Raw genomic sequence first — 22,000 nt, forward strand, 5'->3', positions numbered from 1 at the left:
ATCGGCCTCTCCATAAGTAGTTGGAGTTTCAAAGAAATGAGCTCATCGCTGATGCATCAATCTATGTTACGTCAAAGAACGAACAGAAGGAAAAGTGTCTTTATGGTGGGCGTGAACAAAATGATCTAAAATCGGTAACGCACAATTGTCAAAGACGGTTACTTTTAATGATACAGTATTAATTCTTCTGTGCAGAGGAACAATCTATTAATGCAACACGATAGAAGCGAACTGCCTAGCTACTTCACTAGCTCATTAATTGACTACAGTAAAAAAGAAAAAAAGTCCAAGACAACTATAAACAAAACATGCTACTTAAAGCTAGTGATAGAAAGTTAAACGGGTCATAACTCCCTCTATTTTATATTGCTGTGATAAAAATCTTCATCAAACAACTGTGTTCGTTCAAGTTTCTTGCCAAACACAACATTTTACGAGATTACATTTGAACACATCATGATAACTTTATGATTTGTTGGTCACAATGTAGCGTCATCACAGAAAAAATGGGGTGATTCCCATGGACGCGTCGGTGGTGGGTTTACTATGTCCTATGGATATTAACGTGTCATCGCAGTCCCGGGCCCTGACCCCCGGTACCTACAGTACCTGCGGTAACGTAAAAGAGTGGACCGTCACGTTTTCCGAATTTTGGCATCGAATTGGGACTGAAGTATCGGTTCTTGTTACATCCCTAAGGTAGAGTATAGGGTTTCTTTTTCAGAGCTTGTTAAGCTTGTTGTTGCTAAAAGCGGCTGTCTGCTGTGGAAACAACACTGATGGGAGCAGGGAGACTGACCTAAACCATAAAGTTACGGCCTACAAAAACCAGAACAAGGATCTCTGATGCTATATGCTCAACATATCTGAGGGGAACTACATAGCTAATCAACATTTGTGACTGCACCTTTCACGTGACATGACCCCTTGTTAATAAATAAATATTGAGCATTGCATCTTTAAAGATTCTTGACTTCTGGACCAGACATTTGGGCTGAATGGTTCGATTAACATCCATTTATATTTGATTAGTTCTTGTAGTTATTCTCAGTTTAATTAAACAAGATTCAGATTATTATTATTAAAAGGGATGGAGTAGATTTAGATCAGAAATTGACAATGTATGTAATGTGTGTTCAGACAGTAGTCCAGCCCTACTTTGTGGTGTCAAGACTAATATCTGTAGTCTGATAGCCATGTAAACACAAACGACACAGTGCATTAGCCGAAGCATGAATTCACTGGCCAGAGAACTGTATATTTGGATGGCTTGTAGGCCTCCTGGCAGTGTTAGGCTGTACCACACATCTATTACTGATGGTGTGATTGACACAGGCAATGGGGCCTGGGATTGGAGATGGCTGTGCAGAGTATTGGTGTGCGGGAGAGTTGTGTTCCCTTCATTAGACAAGGCGGGGGAATGCCCTGCTGACCCCACACTGACCCCTCCAACACAATTACGAATCACAGGCCTGGCGCCGGTTATTGATGCCCATCACTGACATGAGCAGCTGCACAGGGTTGTGGTCTCACTCACTAATGTAAGCCATGGTGTGTCAGACTCCCTGAACTATGGAAACACACATTACAAAGGAAGCGAGTACATATCCAGTGTGATTCGTTGATTTGGAATCTTTTACTAAAAGGTTTTTGGAAATGAGGACACATTTTATAATATAACTTTTTTATACAATCTTGAATGGTAGAAATGTAAAAACAATTATGGCAATTGATCGGCTAATATTTGTTATTTTAACAGTAATATTTGTGACCCTAATATTTGCATCTTTGGCTATTAAAAACTTGAGACAAGATATGTACAGTGTGGGACATTTTATAGATGAAACATAAACTTAGCAGAACATATAACTAAAGGTTTTACTCAATCATCTGGATTTTATAAACTATAAACAACAACCCAAGAACTACATCATCTCCACTAAGTGTCTTCTGTAATCCTGCTGACCATCAGACAAACAAAACGAACTGTAAACATAAACTCCTTGGTGGCGGCGTTAAATACAATAAACATTAAGTAGTCTGTGGTGTGTGCAAGCCTCTTGTTGACAATTAAACTAGCTAATTTATCCTTTAATTACCAGGAGTCTTTTGCTTCTGTCTATGCGGTGCAAGTTCTTTCCAACAACTATTTATTTTAACTTTCTGAACTGCAGTTTAGGTCCTTTTAACAGTATATTTTACACTGATACCTGTAACAAGCTAAAATCATCCAAAGGCAATATGTAGTGCTCAGGAAAAATGTCCATCACAATTTCTTAGATCCCAAGGTGACTTCTTCAAATTGTTTGTTTTTGTCCATCCAACAGTCCAAAATCCAAATATATTACATTTATAATGATATAAAACAAAGAAAATCAGCAAATCATCACATTTGAGAGGCTGAAACTAATAAATGTGTCAGGTTTCTGTTGACGGATATTAACTTAGCCATTGCTAATTGGAAATTGGATATTTGTAAACCGTTATAAAAATGGATATTGCAGCATTATTTGAACAAACCCCTGTGATATGGCAGATGATTCTCTAATACAAAGAAAAGAAAGTGCTATTTGGTGGATCTAGCATCTCTCGTATGAGCCTCTCTGTCTCCAGCAGCTCTATATGCGTGTGTGTCGGAGCACTGCTCAACTGTACGTTGTTGTTATATTTGTGATGTAATATCCTGGGCTGTGAGTGGTGTAAAAAAAAAAAAAAAAAAACTTGCCGCTGTTGGTTATCTTCTCATTTTTCCCTCAGCATGTTGGCAATAAGCCAACATTCAGCCTATCGATTTTCTCCACCTCCTCTTGCAAAATGAAACTTGAAATTGTTCCCCCCCCCTCCCCTTCCTCTCTCACTTTGCAGGTTGTAGCTTTCGACAAACTTTGCAGCCTGTGATTTATATAATCCTTTTTCTTTTGAGCCTCAGGAAAGCAGAAGGTCTATTTTCACTACACAGTCTTGTTTTATATTGTATCTTTGGCTAGACGCCATTATACCTGCCTAGATTGCACATTGGCAGTGCCTCTGCATATCTTATGGCTCTTGATTCTAAATTGACCTGAGGAATCCCTATTTTCTACCTCTCACGGGCTGTAGTGGGGAGGCCCCTGCTAACGAGCCTTTGTCCCTGCTCAATGATGGAGGACGCATGGCTCTGGGAAAGTGGCCTGTGTGATTAGTAAATTGTGGCTAATTAGATAGATGGAAGGGTCACCGGCAGTGATAAAGTCAAGGGAACCACTGAATGATGCGGGTGTCCGCTGATGCAAATAAGGCGAGAGTGCTCAGAATAGTATGCAGTCTGTAGTAGCCTTTAATAGATAGTCATTAAGAGCTATTAAAAACGAGCCGACAAAGGCAAAACTGGGCTTAGCTGTCAGTTAATCCACAGAAACACTCCGGTCCGTGGAGTAAATGGTGAGGAGTGGACTGATCTGTTAACTCTTCAGAGCCAATACGAGGAGTCAATGAGGTGGACAACTATGTAATAATACCTGCGTGATCTGCTGGAAATGTTAATGTGAGAGGAGGATTGAGTAGCAGACTGGCTCGGCTCTTCGTGTTCCCATGGTCAAAGCATCAGTCTAATCCTTCCAATCAAAAGGAGATTGGTGGTGGTTTATGTAGGAAGACGGAGGGGAGGGGAGGGGGGAGGGGGGGGGCTGATGATAAAGGTGGAGGAGAAGGAGAAGATTAATCACAAATATGATCCAAAGTGAAGAGATAAGATCCATATCAAGGGGAACATGCAGCGGATCTATCTCCACTATCACACATCCGCCTCTTATCTGACTTTGATTTATGCTCCAGCAACATACAGTCGGTGGCAAAAGAATGATTTGGCACTTGTTTATCTCCAAACAACGGAGCACAGTGCGAGCGATTGCATCTGACAGACCATATTCTTGACAATTCAAGGAGACTCCTGGTGTGGTGCGTCCTGCTGTGTCTTGCTGTTTGAGGAGTCTGCCCTCTGCTTTGCTTGGCATGTAGCAGGTGTGTGAGCCGGCTCCCTGTGTTTGCTATGGCTGACCTCCCTGCTCTAGGATTGGGCAATTAGTCCACAAAATGGCTGACTGTAAATCTCTTGCAGGAAGGGTTTGGCAGGGGCACCCTGAGGTGAGCTCCACAATGAGGAATTAAACACACAGTATTAGCTAACAGCAGTTTCATGATGTGAGGAGCAGAGCAAGGTGAGGGAAGGGGCAAGGATGCTCCTCAACAGAATCACTGAGGGAGCTGTTTATGTACTGCTGTTGTGCTTTTCAGTATCAGGCTCCCTGAGTTATGTGCAGGAAATGTACCATATAATGAGGTTCATTATAAAACACTGAGCCCAGATCTGGATGGGATTTATGAGGCAGGGCAAGGAAACACAGGTGAACTAAACATGAACTATTGAGATTTAATGTGAAGAATGCTGTGTGGTCCAACAGTGTCGCCGTTAGTGTGACACTGTACTAGACACTGATCATCCTTCATTTAGATGTTCACGTTCTTCTATACTTAATTTGTTAATTTGCCATGCTTCCCATTCAATCCTTTACACATGTACACGTGGACTCAAGGGTTTGGTGTTTGGACGAATAAATATCCGCTATTGGCAATTTGCGGAGTACACCGGCGGTTGTTTTTTTTGTTATTTTATTTAGCTAATTTAATGATCTGCCTACGAACAACAAGCTAGAGTCGGGCAGGGAGAGAAACAGAACAGCGGGGGAAACGGCTGTAGAGCCGGCACATTCACAACTTGGTCAATTAAAGTTTATTTTAGACCAAACCAGAGTTGGTGAATGTTGGAGAACAACCTAACAAACATTTGTTTAACTTCCTATCACACATACATTTTATGAATTGATGAAGTCCTGCCTTATCTCTTTTAATTTCCTTCCAGTCACATAGTCACTCTCACGTCAATCTCTTGGAGGTTTTTAGAAATGTCTTCTCTGACTGCTTGCATTTTTCAAACGGTCTTTTTGGGCCCATCACCTTCTAATATGACATTCAGTGACACCATATTTCTTGGCTGCTTGACGGATGAATGTCTGATTCTCTGCTTGTATCTTTTTGAGAAAATCTGTATCATATACCTTTACACTCATAATTTATTTCTTCTGCGGCCGCAACATGACTGGTTGTATGGAAGTCTATGAGAAAATGACCCAGCTTCGGTACACCTTTTCCTGGTGAGTTTATCGTCTCAATAGCTGGGTGGGGCTACACTGTGATTTACAGGTTGCTTCCATGATGTTGTCCGTTTTGGATGCTCTCCGTGTTATTGTCTTGCGGTGGCCCTTGGCATACGACAAGGGTTAAAAAAAACGCCTTTTGGGGCTAACTAACTTTATCAGAAGCAGAAAGTTTGTTATTTATGTTTTTCACAAGGAAAGTGCACAACAGAACTGATCTGGTTCATGAATGTCTTAAAGAAATGCACACTGTATACAAACCATGAGAATATTGCGTGCATGATAAATGCTAAAAGCTGACTAGAATGGAATTCCACACATAGGATACAAATTGCTCATACAGAATAAAATAACTTTAATGGCCCATACATTAATGCAACACTATCCTAATAAAGCGGGCTCACAGAGAAACATTTTATCTTATTTGGAATATGTAAATGTATAAAAGAAATACACTTCCATGCTTTCAAATCAACAATAATAAAACATGTTCTTATACGTGGGGCCAGTATGAACCAACAATGGTCTGAAATTCAAATGATGCTACAATGATCTATATGCTGCATATGCACATGATCATCTGTAAGAACAATACCACAGGAACACTTCCATGTATTCGTTTGACTTGGTAGCAAATGGTGGTGGTTTCTGAGGACGAGAGATTCCTGTGAGCTCATTGAGGAGGGGTTAGAGACAACAGAGAGCCCTCTGACATATAGTGTTGCCTCTTTTCTCATAACCATTGGCTGATTTGTGAATATTGTTCCCCTTTGGTTTAATCTGCCTTGTGCTGTGAAGTGGAAACTATTCCCAGAAGGCTGCCGGAGGGGGTTGTTAATTTATCTCCTGTGTATTAACAGCGACTTTGGCAGGAGAGCGCACCCCAACCGACCTTCTCCTCACCAAAGTAAACAGAGGAAACGTTGACCTGTGTTGACCTAAAACCTTGAGATGGACTCTTTAACCAACGAGATGTGCGATCTGAGGTCATGTTTGAGTTTTAATGATGCACACTTCCGCATTTCCCTGCCCACGACAGACATTTACCCGGGAAAACACAGCCTGTTACCTCCTTTGTGTGCCGATGTATACTCTTGTTACTCTTGTAGGTTCGATACCGCAATATCTGATCAACAATACGCTGATCTGATTTCCCCACCAGACAAAATACATATTCGTATGAGAGTGTGAAGTCCTGTGATGCTTCAGTTCAGGGTCACAGCAGATTTGTTGTCGCACATGAGTGGTGAGGATGCCCTGGAGCTAGTCTAGGTCCATCAAGCATAACAACAGACAAATCAATAAAACACCACGTCCAAGATGTATAATCTCATTAGATGGCCGCTACAAAAAAATACCGCCTTGTGTGATTATGCAGTAGTTTTTGTCCGCAGTGTAGATATAGAGCCCTGATTTTTATTGCTTGTTGACCCTGGTTTGTCTATCCCGATCAATGCTTTTATGTGAAATGTTTTGATGTTCCAGCTGTTTCAGAATGTGTGCATGCAAACATCAGTTTGATATGAAACTTTCTTGTTGTGACCCAAAGACCCAAAGTGTGTGTGTGTGTGTGTGTGTGTGTGTGTGTGTGTGTGTGTGTGTGTGTGTGTGTGTGTGTGTGTGTGTGTGTGTATATGTGTGTGTCCTGGCTGTGCTCTCACAGAAAGGGATTTTCAAGATGAATCTGTGCAGAAGAGTTCTTTGTCATAAGCTCTGTCAAACAGCCTGGGTTGCCATGGTGACATGACCAGGTTCAGAAGTGCCCGTGGACCCCGACACTTTATCATCTGACATTCAATAATTTTGGTGTTGATTATAACTGGAAAATCAATGGCGATCCTTTGGGATATAAAGCGCTGGAGAGACGACGCGTCAGTGATGAGTTGAAAATGTTTATTTGTTTCTGTGTGCTGCGTCCAAGAGTGCAAATCAACATTTATATTTTACTGGGTCACATTTAAGATGAGGCATAATTGAGGACAGTCTGCCAAAGTTTTATAGACCGGACCCTGGATAAGCGGTAGATGATGAGAGAGATGAGTCTAATATAATGTTTTTCACGTGTCTGATTTTGAATCTGTGAAAAAATATTTAGCTTTTTTTTTTTGATGGAGATGAAACATCCTTATCCTTACTTGGATTTGTAGACATTACTCTTTGTTCTGTCGGAGATACCAGAGGGGGAAACAATCAGACATTTCAATGGTTTGTGAAATTGTTTTTCCCCCTCGTCTTTGTGGACATCTTCCCTTTAAAACAAATCATAGACTCAATTTTGATCAAATTGTCACTCTCCTCAGACAGAGATGAACCACAAGGACTTTGTTCAAAGCAAAAGAAGAAATGGAAGTGCATGCGCGTGTGTCAAACATCGTCGTTAATGGAACAAAATAGTGAAAAATGCCCGTTGCAAGTTCCTGAGCCCAAGTGTCGTCTTCAAATTGCATGTTTTATATTAACCCTAAATATTCGAAGTACAATGATCAAAACAAAAATGCAAAATGAGAAGCTTGAAAACCGAGGATGGTTTTTTTATTTTCGCTTTTATTCTAACTGTTATTTGATTATCAAAATTGTTTCTTTCTGTCCATTCATCAACCAATTGTTTTAGCACAAAGTTGTTACATTTCTAAATCACATGATGAAAGATTCTCACATAAAATAAACTTAAATTCCCATTTTTACAATATGTTTTAAGTTTTATTTGTCCAATGTAGGTTAACACAGGGTCAACGGTACAATGGAATGTGTTTGAGAGAGACAGCATGTCAGCTCAGCAGTCAAATAAGAAATATATAATATAAAAAAAAGAGTACAATTAAGTTAAAACAATAATAAAAAACAATATAGCGTATGTACATATATGAAAAAAGGGGGGTTGTGCAGTACAATAATAATTATATTTATTTAGTGCAGACAGCAAGTGAGTGGGTGTGACCAATATGCTTTATTTAATTTTATATTTTATAAATATTTTGTATATAAAATAATGTTTATCTTTGAACCTTGAGGGTTGGGGAGGAAGGAAGGAGATTAGGACACTTACAAAGGCAATAATTGTTATATTAGCAAAGCAAAGATGAACTTCTGTAAGGCCCAGGACCTCGAAGCTCACTCCAAAAATAGCAACAAGGAGATGCGGTTGTAAGAACATTGACCTTGATAGTTTTGAAAAAAAAATAATATATGTGAATGGTTTGACCAACAGATAGTACTCGTAACAGCACATGTAATAAATAAATGCAAACACAACAGACTCGATTGAGCTCCAGGACATGAAGCTGTGTTTGTCGTAGCCAACATTGAATCTTCACCCATCAGACTCTATCAGATCCAGTCCCCTAAATTAGAGTGCCAACACACCAGCATGCGGCACAGCATGTTGAATCACACACATCTCCCTCTCCCTCTCTTTCCTTTTGGTTGTCGTCTGCTCTTGTTTTCTTATCAGGAGGACAGAAAATAAGATTCCTGCCCCCTGGGCATCATCATAGTTCCAGACTAATCTGTGCGCGAAAAAACAAGCGTGTGATCCATCTGCAGGTCTGTTATTACCACCGGATATGTAGCCATTCTCATTCTGGAGTATTGCAGTTTAGCTGAAGGTTTTAAGCTGATCCTCAGGCACACAGATGACTTTCTCCCACCCGGCACGGCAGGAAATAGAGATCACCGAAAAAACAGCATATAGGAAATGGAGGCGTGCGTGTGCACCCACCAGGCCAGCTGAAGCGCTTGAAGGTGCACAATGAACAAGCCTGTCACAACACAAATTATAGAGTACATGAAGGGTGCAGGTGGTGGCATGCTGCTGCACTGATGTAGCGCAAACACAGATGACTGGGCTGCTGCCAAAGTCTGATAAATCGAAATGTACTTTGTTTGTTTTTCAACTTTTCTAATTCTTATTATTTTTGCCTCGCTGCTTTTGGAGCAACTGCGAAAATGACTCACGTTGATTTTTGTAGACCTTAATACCATGGTCATATTTACCACCGCGCACTGCAGATTGAGCTATTACTTTAAAACTACAGATTTGAAAATAAAACGTCGGGTGGCAAATGTCTGCATCAATTTAGTTTTTATTTAATATTTTCCATCAACATGTAACATTTAGGATTCAATCTTGCTGCCAGAAGCTCATGAAACACATTTCAATTTGTATTATTTCTTATTTACTTTGATTGTCACCCTGAAAAAAATGGCTGAAATCAAGCTGTAAACCATATTATCACCACACACACTAATGTCAGCTGGCTGATTTGAATACACTATGTTAAAGCTGCATTAATTGTTTTGACATCTCACAGTAAAACGTTTTATTGGCTAACCTTTTGAGCAAACCTCTACTCATCCAGCAAACACTGAGCAACATTAGCATTCATTTGGAGTCGAGATTTCAATATTTGTTTTCTTTTTAGCTTTGTTTTGGTCTCCAACAATACCTCAGAAAGATGTATTGCTTTATGGGAGTTTGCAGTCTGGAAAACGAAAAGCTAAAAAGTGAGTAGAGACCCAAAGAGCTGCTGAGTCAGATGATTTCTGTCGGGCCACAAATAGTAAACTAATCCATTGTTGAGCTTTTAAGCATTTCAAAAGGATGCTTGACAATGTTTGCCCCATCCTCTGCTGGATGTGCTTTATGTAACCTTGGCTAAACATGACATTGGGAAAGAACTTGCGGACGCTGGTATTGTGTCCCTGAAATGAGATGAGCTGTTGGCGACATTGCCTCAAAAGGCCTTGCGTAGGACACAATAGGAGATTGCAGGTTTTCTGTTTATGCTAGAATCAGCATAAGAGTTGAATAGATGGAGCCGAGCAGGTTGATATGGAGTCTCACCCGTTTGCCCTCTGAGCTGATTGTCTCTATAGATCTGCTTTCTCTCTTCAGGAGCACAAAACTCTCATCCACAATCAAAGGTGTATTGACTGCGTATTGACAAGTACTCAGCCAGCAGTGGGCAGAGTCTGAAATCAATGACATGCCTGTTGTACATGTTTGCTGCTTGCTGTCAGTGAGAATTGCCACCTTGAGCTTCCGTGACAATACACACATTGATTAACCCTCTTAGCTTGGTCTTAAACACAGGCCTACATGTTTTAAATATTAAAACATGAAACATTTAAGTATTTACAGTTTTAATTTCTGGATCCCTACATTATTTAAATGTGTGTATGTGTGTGTATATATTGAGAAAATCCATTAAAAAGGAAATAAGTTGAGTTTGTTGCAAACTTTCCTGAACACACAAGATGTAAAATAGCTGCCCCACTGTCTGCTCCTCCCCCGGCCTCCCTGAACATGTAAACACAAGATTAGATTATCTTGTGTTTATCTATCTCCGACACCTAGAAACACATGGGAACTCTGAATGTATCACTGTATGCCTTGATCATAGTATTCATTGTACTTTAAGACCTTCTGTCTGTTCCGATTCAGTACCATCTCACAATCGGGTGGCTTTGTAATCCATTTAATGCACAATGGAGGTTTAAACAGCGGGAGATCTCGCTGGTCTTGTTACTGTATGTCAGATAATACAATAAAAAGGGTGGAGCCCAGCACACGGAGGGATTGTATCTGGCCACATATCATTAAACACCTCAGGCAACAAGAGCAGGCAGACCTATGGACCTCCGGTGTGTCTCTGTTAGATCTATAGATATATGGCGCATGCTTCACAGCTATGCTCGAGTGCTTTATGCATCTGAAACACTTACTATTCATCAGTGTTGCAGGGGGAACTTTAAAACCATCAAGGCTAAATAGGAGAGAGAGCCAACATTTCCACCTTCCTTTCCCCAGAACTGCAGGCAGGCTGGTGCAGCAGTAGTGCATGATGCCCTGAGGGTGTCCTACTACTCGGGTGGTGTCAGGGTCACGGTGTCATAGGGTTGTGAGTGCAGCAGTTAGTGCAGGCTACACACTCTTCAGCCTGTGGGTGAATGAATATGAACGCAGACCGACACGTCCAGCAGAGAAAGTAGCGAGAACGATTTGTCTTACACTCACCGCTCCCCTTATTCTACTCTTCTCCTGCAGCTTAAAGCGTCAAAGTGTTTCCTCCATGAAAAGGTCACTACTCTTACATTTTTACACCCATGTAGTTTTTTTTATGCTCATTCGCCCAAAAAACACTTGTGTTGTCATTTCTGACACGCTGGGAGCAATTTGGAGTATGGCAGCCGAGAAAAGTTCAAACTAAACATTCATGAAAATGTTATTCCAATTAAGGTTAGGTGACACGGAGACAATCTGTTATTATATTACGTGTCACTGTATGTTGGGATATTGATTCATCTACTGGAGAGAGGTCTAATGAAAATGTTATTGTTGCCTTATTGGTAAGGTCAAAAAGAAGTATCACTATTTGATCAGGTGCTCTCTGTTTGTATTAATGAGTATATTAATTATATTTACTATCATTATATTAGATGATCTCTGAGTTTCATGTTGTACATACTGTAGATAATTGTATGTGTACTTATTGACCTACTTAATTAGCTCGACCTTAGATTCACACCTGTGTGAGATAAATGCACGGATCACAATGTTTGTTTTTGTTTAATCCTCCACTTTTCTGAAACACCATTGTCCTTTTATCACATTGATGTAAAAATCCATTAAACAGTCCTCTCGCCTGGAATGGCCTAATACCACCAGAGATATTAAAGGAGTAGTTACCACGACCACAATATAAACTGTATGGAAAAGTGTCATCAGGCTGTTGTCTCACACTATATACAGTGTTGTCGTGCCGCTTAACCCTAATTTTGGGTTATGCATACAACCTCTGCTCTGATACTGTCGGTATAGGTAGCACTGATACTGTAGCTGCACCACTCTGTATTTCATCCTGATCCACAATACGGACCATTTTCATTCTAGTATTTTTTTTTTTTTCCTGACTAAACTGAATGCTGAATGTCACGTCCTCAGCAGTTTCACAATTGGCGTCCTGTTTGATGTGCACTTTGTTTCATCTTCGTGCAGACGTGGGGCATCAGGGTTAACCAGATTTCATGTAGGATGTCTTGCATTGCTTGATACGTGCACGGTGGGTCATGTGCTGCTTTGTGTTGGGAAACTTGAAGGTGGTTTGATAATTACTGAAGAGGCTCATTAGCGGCAACATTTCATAAGAATGTCAAACAAGCAAAGCCTGTTTATAATTCACCTTTTACGTGTCACTCTTAATTTATAGGAAGCGAGTAAAAGGGGTTTTGCTCCTAAAATATATATATATATGTATATTACTGATATCTCCTCACTGATTATTAGTGAGGTAAATGCATAAATACAGTCGTATTATTAGCTAAACATGTTAATCACAGGTTTATGTAATTCATAATTAATCAGTGTAATTTGCGTGATTTGAAAATGAAACCAGGCATTTTGTGTAGGAAGAAATCTGAGCTTAAATTGCCTTCCATGCTATGAATTAGATGGTCATTATGTTGATTGCTTGAAAAGCAACATTGCACGTGTTATCATGCAGGGCAGACAATGTGCTATTTTTATCCATGGTCATGTTCCCACATGAATTAAAGATTCAAGCCTTTTTAATAATTTATTATCATTGAGGGAGATGTTTTGCTTGGCTTCTCACAGTCTGGACATGCTGGCTTTGAAGCACCCACCTGTGCATCCGTGCATTCGCGCTGGACCAATTTCCATCAAAGCTGTCATCAGAGCACAACGATGATTCATTCACAAAAGGGCCTCATTTAATTACTCCCAAATCAAGTCACATGGATACCCAGGAGGAGCGGCTGCCTTGCAGCGGCAGATCTGAGCCACGCGTCACATCACAAACCACTCTCGGATCCCCACGGCTCTCCTTTCACGTGAACAGGATTTCAATCTTCAGTTCTCACACCGAAGAGATTTCCGCCCACCTGGTGTGTCAGAGCTGGCCTAATAAACCTGTTTATGTATTAAACACTGTGGGGACTCTTGATATTCCTGACAGACATTGCCATAGACAAGTAAGCACAGCAATAACAGCTTCTTATTAAATCTCCAGCTATGTTAAGATGCTCTCTTGTTTGTTGTCAAGGTTACCATACGCTTACCCAAGTGTTGGGATACAGACATCTCTTCCACGAGCCCATTGTGATCCCCCGCTATTCTGTCCCAAACCTAAGCTTTGTGTATATAATAGATTTATTATAATGCTCATCTCCTAATTGCAATATGTGAAGTATCAGCTTCTCAGATGATGAGCATCTTCTTTCAACAAAGCTGCCGCCAAAAGCCTCCCAGACAATCGCAGTGATTGGCAGCCACGATCATCTTGAAAAGTAGCTGTCAGAGTGGAAATGAAAAATACGCTCCATGTTTCACCTGCTTTTAAAAGTCATTCAGATGGGATGCATGTCAGGTTGTTGAACCAGATGTAGTGGAATATTAAATTGATCCAACGTCTGTGCTCTGCTGAATGACTGACGGTGGTACTTATCCCGGGACAAGGAATCGATACAATTACAGTTTGAGGGTACCGATCGTAACTTCATATTCAGCACTGGCAGCGTCCTGATCAGTTGTGTTTTTGTTCCCTATTTTATTGTATGCATGTTCCTGTATATGTGTGCCAAGGCGGACAGAGAAACAGACTGGCTGTGTGAACATTAGGCAGGGGGTGTTGTGAGGGCACGAGGGTTTATAACTTGGCTATATACCTGCATTACACACTTGGCTGAAGGTTATATCTCCAGGTTTAAGGTGAGCTCAAATATCAGTTTGTCAGAAATGCAATTGAAGAAACTTCAAAATACACCCATCACGGTGAGGACAAATCTCTCCTCCATGCCCAGCGATGTGAGGCCCATTAACTGAGAGAATGAACACGATTGAGGGCCTGTTTCTACCCGAGCAAGCAAAGGGCAGACCGGATGATAAACGACCGCTGGACAGTAGGAAAGGACAGCGGGGAAGTAGAAAGGACATGAGAAGGAGACGGACTCAGTGGTCATCTTATTAAATACAGACTTTTTACACAATAGCTACTTTAATTTTCCATATAAATGTTAAACAATACAATTTATTGAGTAAGTTCCACATAAAAGGTCTACCAGGGACGGGCAAAGATACAAATTATACATCCAACACCGCTTCACCATGTCAGAAAGTAAATGGTTTTACTAAATGTATCTATAATGTGGCAATCTTGCCCTCAGGTTACATTGGAAATGCAGTCTCAGGTAAATTCACCCTGTCACAATGTAAAACCCTCGGCCATAAAGAACATTGGGAGAGCTTTTATCAGTCTTAATGCACTCTTCAAAGAGCATCCGTCACTCTGCATGTCCCATCAAGAGGTGCTGCTTGACCGCAGGCAGAGGCTACTGTATCGGTCTCGCTGCACAGATAATGCAAAAGACCATTTGGGTGACCGATGAGCATCTTAACCTTTAGGGGTCAGCGATCGCAACGTCACAGAGTGATGGTCATCCAGACCTGACCATCTTACGTGCACTAATATTGGATACTGTCAGCACATTCTGGATCTAATATTTCATTTTTCCATGCAGAAGAACATTGAATATTGGACCCTTCATGAGGTTTGCATTTTCCTTCTGGATTGACTATAGACAACTACACGGGCTCTTGCTCACAAGCACTTCATAGCTTTCACTTCTCAATATACAATTTCAGAAGACTGCCTCTGACTCACATTTCCTTCAGAGTCCATTGTACCGCGAGCAAACATACCACCCCTGTTCATCAAATGCAATATTATATCCTGGCTCCCTGGTCCCCCAACAAGACCCTTTGATGTCAAATTGACACTTTAGTGAATAGCACTTCATGGATTTAATATTGCCTGGCAACTGCAGAAAACCAACTCCTTGTGGCTTCTTTAGGATGAAGAGCGGATGGTAGCAAGGACAGTTTGGTTGGCAGGGACAAAAAGGGAGGATGGTATAGCCATAGTGTGTGTGTGTGTGTGTGTGTGTGCGTGTGTGTGTTTGGCTTGCCTCCAGGCAATTGGAGCAAAATTAAACTCAGAAAATCGGATTATGTAGTCCCCCAGGGTAGGATGCCCAGTAGCCAGCTGATGAGCGTTCATCTACTCTTAGCTGTATTTTTCACAGCAAGCCCCACTGTTGACTTGGAGGCCAATTTGTTAACAATTATTGCTCGTTAGAGAAGCTTCCCGCTAGCGAACGGGGGTTCCATAGCGGAGACAATAGCCAAGGTCTATTGTCTTGCAATTATCGCAGTTTGAGGGAAGACTGTGGTTGATATTGTCTCTGAAGTCTCTTGACTTTGTTGATTGCCAATTTGCTGTGAGGACCCCCGTTATCAATAACACCTATTGTGCCTCATGAGTTATAAATATGCAATAAATTGTGTTTCCTTTTTATATTATGCCGCTCGGCGTCTATTCATATTTCACTTTTAAAGGTAGTTGGCACTGTAACGTTCAGGTCCATTAAGTGTATGTAGTCCTGAAATACTGCACATTGTATTGTGATGATGTAGAAAGACGAGTTATAGTGATGCATCTCTCATCTCTTCGTTATAAAATTAATCTGCAGATTATTTTCTCAATTAATTGATTAATTGTTTTGTCTGTAAAATCAGATTGCTTGTTTTTTTCCAAACAACATTTCAATACTTATATATAGATACACTGAATGTTTATTATTTCATATCTTATGACACAAAAAAGCAGCAAAATCAGAGACATTTTGACACGTTTGCTTAAAACAATGAACTAGCATTGTCAACAGAATGTGAAGAGGTAACAGTGTTGACGTTATGAGAGTAGTCTAACTGACTAGTGCCGCTCCGTCCAGTCTTGTAATACCACTTGTTCCTCTTCAGGCGATAGTGAGACACTGTAGCTCCAGTCTGCCCTCAGACCAGAGGGAGAAGATGCATAGCTGCCTGACTCGCTTGTCTATATATATCACAGCCACGTTCTGTGTCCTGTTTTATAGTTTGTTTATTGGATTACATTCAAAGTGGCAGAAAATGTATGAAAATAGTCAAAAATGCAAAGTGTGACCAACAGTCCAAAACATATTATACAGGACCTATAGACATATATAGATAAAAATTCTTTAAATGGTGATATAAAACCGAGAAAAGCAACAAATCCTCACATGTAAGTAGCTGGAAACAAGCAAACCTCTGATAATTTGCTTGTAAAATTCAAGCAGTGAATTGATCATCAAATGTTTTTTATTACATTTCTGAGTATCAACCAATTGTTTAATTATTTAAGTTCTAAACGTATTGCCATTATGTGCTGTAATGGTATTTACTGCTTGATGTCTCCTTAAGCAATGCAATTCCTTATTTACTTCCACAAATAAACATGTCAACACACCCCCCACTCTTGAAGCAGAAAAACACTCAACGAAAGCCTCAGCTGCAGGTAGGTGACCCCTGAGAAAACCTCCTCTGCCCACAGTGTGTCGTCTCGGCACCGTCAGCCCTGCCCATGCACCTCACATCAGCTGCTCACACAAAGGAGCTTATTGTATAACTGTGCCTCAGTTTTAATGAACCAGCGCTCCTGCTCTCACACACTCCACCCTCTCCGTCAGTCCCCTCCCCTGCTCCCGCCTCCCTCATGAATATCACGGTGCTCTCCCTCATTATTCATGAGCTGGTATCAGCGTAGTCATGTGCGCAGACACCGAGGAGCAAAAAGGGGGGAGTGTCTCAGCCAGTCACAACTCCGGCGTGCGAGTGTGTGTGTGTGTGTGTGTGTGCATGTGTGTGTGAGTCTGAAATAGAGGGAGCGGGAGAGGAGAGAGGAGAGACACACTGGCTGATGCTGCTACTTGTTCCACTGCTGAAGCTGCTGCCACACTGTTCTCATCTGAACCCTCATCTGTTAGACTCAGCTGGAGCTCTCTGTTCCTTTTTTTTTGAGCTGGGGTTGTTTCTGACGTTTGTGTGAATGGGATGCCTGAAAGAGATGCTTGCTTAAGGAGTGACTGATGAGAACCAGCGCTCCGGTGTGGAGGGTGACCCCCTGTGTCCGTACCGCCACTACTCGGGGAGAATTGGACGCCTGGCGTTTCCACGACAGCTATAATGGGCTGCAATCTGTGCACTTTACAGAAGCGAGAGGAACACTACAAGCTGCTGTATGAGATTGCACAGGTGAGCAGAGGCATGGCCGACTCTGACATCGATTGTGTGTGTGTTGTTGTATGTGATTCATTATGTGTGCTGTGCTGAGAGCAATATTAGGCTGCTTCTTTTTGGAAAAGTGCCTTTTTAGCAGTGTTTTAGGGATTAATTAACACAACATGAAAGTGAGGCAGAATTGTGGAGAGAGAGGCTTCTTTGCTTAGTGAGCAGCCCAGTCAGCTTGCAGGATGAATGTTTTTTTATGAAATAGTAGTATATGAGTACATGAAGAATATTTCCCATGGTGTATTTGTGCTAATTTCTGAGTCCTTGGATGAAGTGCCATTGAACATCATTTTATTAAAAGTTTTCTTTTGGCACTTCTGGTGTCACTGTGAGTCAGTGTTGTGCCAGCGGATTTGTTTTGACTTCATGGAGAACACTTGGTCTCTAAGGGCTTGTTGTTGGCACACAAACAAAATATGTATATATGCAACTCTTGCAGTTAGAGAATCATTCATGCTTTGTTCGACTTCTGATGCAACTGCAGAATAATTATGCATTTTAATGAGAAATTCTTGCTGTTTTAATATACAATTAATTCTGAGCCTTTACCAAGTCTACAGACAATACAATAGATTGTGGGGAGGAAGAACAGATAAACAAGCATCCTCCAGTCTCTCCATCAGCCCTCTTCCTGTGACAGGCTAATAACTGTGAAGCTCAGTGTCTCCTGGAAGTGAAGTCGTGCTCACACCCCTCCTTCCAGTAGCGCCTGCCTTTACGCCACTGTGATCACAGCCTCATTAGCCATTTTATACAACCATCCTGTGCATTAATTAGAAGTGAAATGTCTCTCTTTACCCTTGTGAAAAGACATAATGAGAAGAAGTGGGGGAGGTAAACTAGCTTAGGTTAACCACTGCCTGTAGCTTTCACCTTGTGTGCAACTTGACACTCTGCCAAACTCTGGTGATGGACATTGTTTGTCAGATTTGGAACTGCATGCATGGTGGAGAAAGCTGTGCTGCAAGCTTCTAGATCAGCAATAAAGGAGGTTGCATTCACTAATGGTCTGTTTTAATATTAGCAGACAGACAAAATTGTCCAGGGACCATGAAGGATGAATAGGTATCCTCTGCAGTGCCTGCTTCTCCTCAGGAGGAACATAAAAATAGTGCTGCCCTGGTGCTTATCTTGGCTTTTGCGCCTCTGTCCGCACCAGTTGTTAAGAAATAGCATTGACTCCTTTTCCCGTGGTTTAGCAGAGGGGATCAGTATCCACCAAGTGGGCCAGTCTCCAGGGCACACTCACTGTTGACAGGAGGCTCTCTGGCATGTGTGTCCACCCACTGATATACTGAGCTGGTTCGTGGGGGGGGGGAGCTGCAATATCAGCACCTTATTTCTGATCACCACTGTGGGAGGGAAGGCGGGAAGGATATAGAGCATGGAAGATAAAGACTGGGATGGGAATAGAGAGTAAGCCGTTAAAGATGCAGTTGTTGGAGAAAGTGTGAGGGAGGAGAGAAGGGTAAAAGGGAAATTAAGGAAAGGAGCAAAGCGGTTAAACCTCACTGATGCGGAGAGAAGAATGAAGAGGAGAAAAGAGGCAGGAAGAGAGGTTATCAAGTAGACCTTTTGGTTTGAAATACTGTTTCATCAGTGCACACTGTTTTACCACGTACATCACTGAAAATCACCTTCTCTCGCAGTCTTTCGTGCACATATACGGGCACACGCTCACACACATGTCCGCAGAGACAGGAAAACAAGCAGTAAACCCTCGGCTTCAGCACAGCAAATACATAAAAACAGCAGCACAACTGGCAGAAATGAAGAACAAGGGAATACAGACTGTCTCCTCCAGGTTGCAGAGCTCTCCCTGCAGCTATAGAAGTGTGTCACCATGTGTTCGTGGTCAGGAGAAGTGTGTTGTGACAGCAGGAAGCTGTTCTCGCACCACTGTCATTCTAATCCTCTTTCCTACATATTGTCTCACCTGTCCTGCTCGCTCACCTATCAACCTCACTTCAGTTATTTTTTCTATCACTCTCACTCCTTCTTGCTCTTTTTATCCCTTTTGTCTGCTCACACACACACACACACACACACACACACACACACACACACACACACACACACACGCCACTCTACTCTTGTGATTATGCAGAGTCGGTGAATGTGTGTATGCAAATGTGGAAGAAGTGGTTTGCCGGTGTCACAGCGTGACTGACCGGACCCGTCGAGGGTTGATTCGAAGAGCAAGAGTCATTCACAGTGGTTGGTTAGCCACGTTCCTCCCCTTCCCTTCACACCCAGAAACAATTTTGACACTCTTCCCGTCTGCCTGACCCCACTAGCTGTGGGAGATTTATGACTAGCTGGCTCCCTCACTCTCTCTCTCTCCATTCCCCCTTTCTCTCTGTTCTCACAACCGCGAGTGTTCTGCATGGAAATGTGCTCACCTCTCACAGCTGGCCTGCAAAGCTATCTCACAGAGCTGACATTTTTTATTTATTGTATCAGCTTTCTTGGCTCGACAAGAGGACACGGGAATCTTCTTAAAGTTTTTCTAACTTTCCAAACTCCCACTAAGTTATTTTTATAACACATTGCACAACCCTTGCACATTGATCTTTATTTCTCTGCTTTTGATTCTTCCGGTTCCTCCACTCATCTTTGATTACATTTGTTACAACCTTTGCTCCAGCCTGCTCTCTGCTGGATTCCACTCCAGTTAACCTTCCAATAATTGTCCTCTGTGCAGACGAGAAGAAGTAGGAAGGTTTTTCTCATTGTTTTGGTCAACAAGGATGAAACGTTGTTGAACCTATTGACCCGAGGTTCAGCGGCTCTCACGCCGCGGTCAACCAGATTCTTACAGTTTGCATTCTCCACCAGGCTGCTGTTCAGGCCATTTTTGCAGACAACAACATACTGTAGTAGATTCGCTCTGTGATCTGGCAGAGCTTTGTAATTCCCATTGTGTTCGTGAGCTCCCCCTGTGAGTGTCACACATTGTCTGTGCACTGCTGAAACCCAGTGATGTGTGGCTTTTTTGGGGCTAATTAGCGGGATGGCAGATGTTGATGAGAGGAGCAACGCAGCGTAACTCGGTTATGTGGATGAGATTTTTGCAGTGTGCAAGTGTGTTGATGCATTAATGGTCTGCATTGTCTTCTGACAAAAGACTGTTTTGCAAATAGGGTTGCAATCAAAACAAAAAAGACTCCTTTTAGGCGCCGACAGTTAGCGCTGATGTTGAGCCACCACAGTAGCAGCCAGCAACTCTTAATGTTCACCCTCTACATTTCATTATCCGGTTTTTATAATGTCCCAATGAGCTTGACTTTTCTTTTTGTTACTAGAAGTTATGAAAGAAGCATAGCAAGTTTTTATAAGTTTTATTAGACGGTAGTAGAATCACTCCTCGCTGCATATGAGAAATAAATGGAAAGCAACTCAATGAGGCACAGCAGTCCCTGATAACTTGCTGATGCATATGAATAAGAATGAGATGCACACACACACACACACACACACACACACACACACACACACACACACAGAGCTGTCTACAGGAAACAAAAACACAGTCTTAGTGAATATTCTAAGTATAAAACCAGTAAGCCGTGTTTCTATATTTTCGAGTGTGAAAGCGCTCGAGAGGACGCTGTAATGGAATCTCAGAGTTTAGCAAATGTCCTGTTGAGCAGTGCCACCAGGCTGACAGGGCGGGACAGACAGACATCAAATGATGCAGATCTTGAATTCTTTTGTTTCTTGTGTGAAGGCCGATTCCCAGGAGTTCGGTCCTGCTTCGGTCCTGGATGGTTATGCTCCTGTGTGGTAGCACCAGATGTGAAACCTGTGGACCGGAGAAGGTCTAAGGAGGGTACATCTGACTTGCTGCTGCTTCTGTGACACCGCCGGCCATGTGTGTAATGGATATGCATTCTATAAAAGGTTGAGCAGCTATCACTAGAGACAGGCTTTCTGAGAAAAAGGGATGCAAGCGTCACCGGGCTGCATGGATCATCACATGGAGAAAGCAAGCGTACATTTGTGTCATCTGTGTAAGCAAGGGCTTTCGTTTTGCATTTAGTCTATAGAGTTGCAAAGTAGGAGAGGAGTAATCTTTGGTGTCTAGAATGCCGAAAGCAAAAGTACATTTTCTACTTATACAATGTTCGTTGATCTACAATGTTGTTGACTCTGATGAAGACTCATTGGACGTTGAAACTTTAGTCTTTCAATAAAGGTTTTGCCGTAAATCCTTGTGCTCAAGTGTACTTTGGACCAAAACTCGGAAGTCTCTCCTGATCCATGATTGCCCTTCTCTGAGAGCAAAGCACAGGCCTGCAATTCTTGTGAGGCAGCTGTAGAGCGTTTAACCTCTTGTTTCATTAGCTGGCTTGAGTGGTCAAGGAACTCTTGTTGAATCAATCAAGAAAGTCAACTGACACAAATGTCACAGACATTTGATATTTGTTATGGTGTTCCACAAGGAAGCATCCTGGGCCCTTTTCTTCATACATTCTCTCTTGAAGCATGCTGAGCTGCATTTTTGCATTAAAGGTGTGGTACAAAAAACGTTATTACTAAAGGAACATACACAAAGGAGCGACGTCAACTACGACCTCCAAGTAACGGTTTTGTGACAAACAATACAATCATCAATCAAAACATTCTGTTGCGCTAGCTG

At 41.8% G+C, this 22,000-nt stretch overlaps 1 protein-coding gene across 2 annotated transcripts in view; it reads left to right on the plus strand.

Moving 5' to 3' along the window:
- Positions 1-22,000, plus strand: part of LOC115009133 (PDZ domain-containing RING finger protein 4) — a 102,958-nt gene that overhangs the window by 38,809 nt on the left and 42,149 nt on the right. The window contains exon 1 of one of the 2 annotated variants that reach the window (XM_029432912.1): positions 17,183-17,322. The exons of the other annotated variant lie outside the window; for it this stretch is intronic. Within the exon in view, the coding sequence (XP_029288772.1) occupies positions 17,254-17,322 (69 nt within the window). The 5' untranslated portion in view covers positions 17,183-17,253. Of the gene's footprint in view, positions 1-17,182; positions 17,323-22,000 lie in introns of those variants that run through there. 2 annotated transcript variants of the gene reach the window in all.

The sequence above is a fragment of the Cottoperca gobio genome, chromosome 6 (assembly GCF_900634415.1).
Source record: "Cottoperca gobio chromosome 6, fCotGob3.1, whole genome shotgun sequence".
Taxonomy (NCBI): domain Eukaryota; kingdom Metazoa; phylum Chordata; class Actinopteri; order Perciformes; family Bovichtidae; genus Cottoperca; species Cottoperca gobio.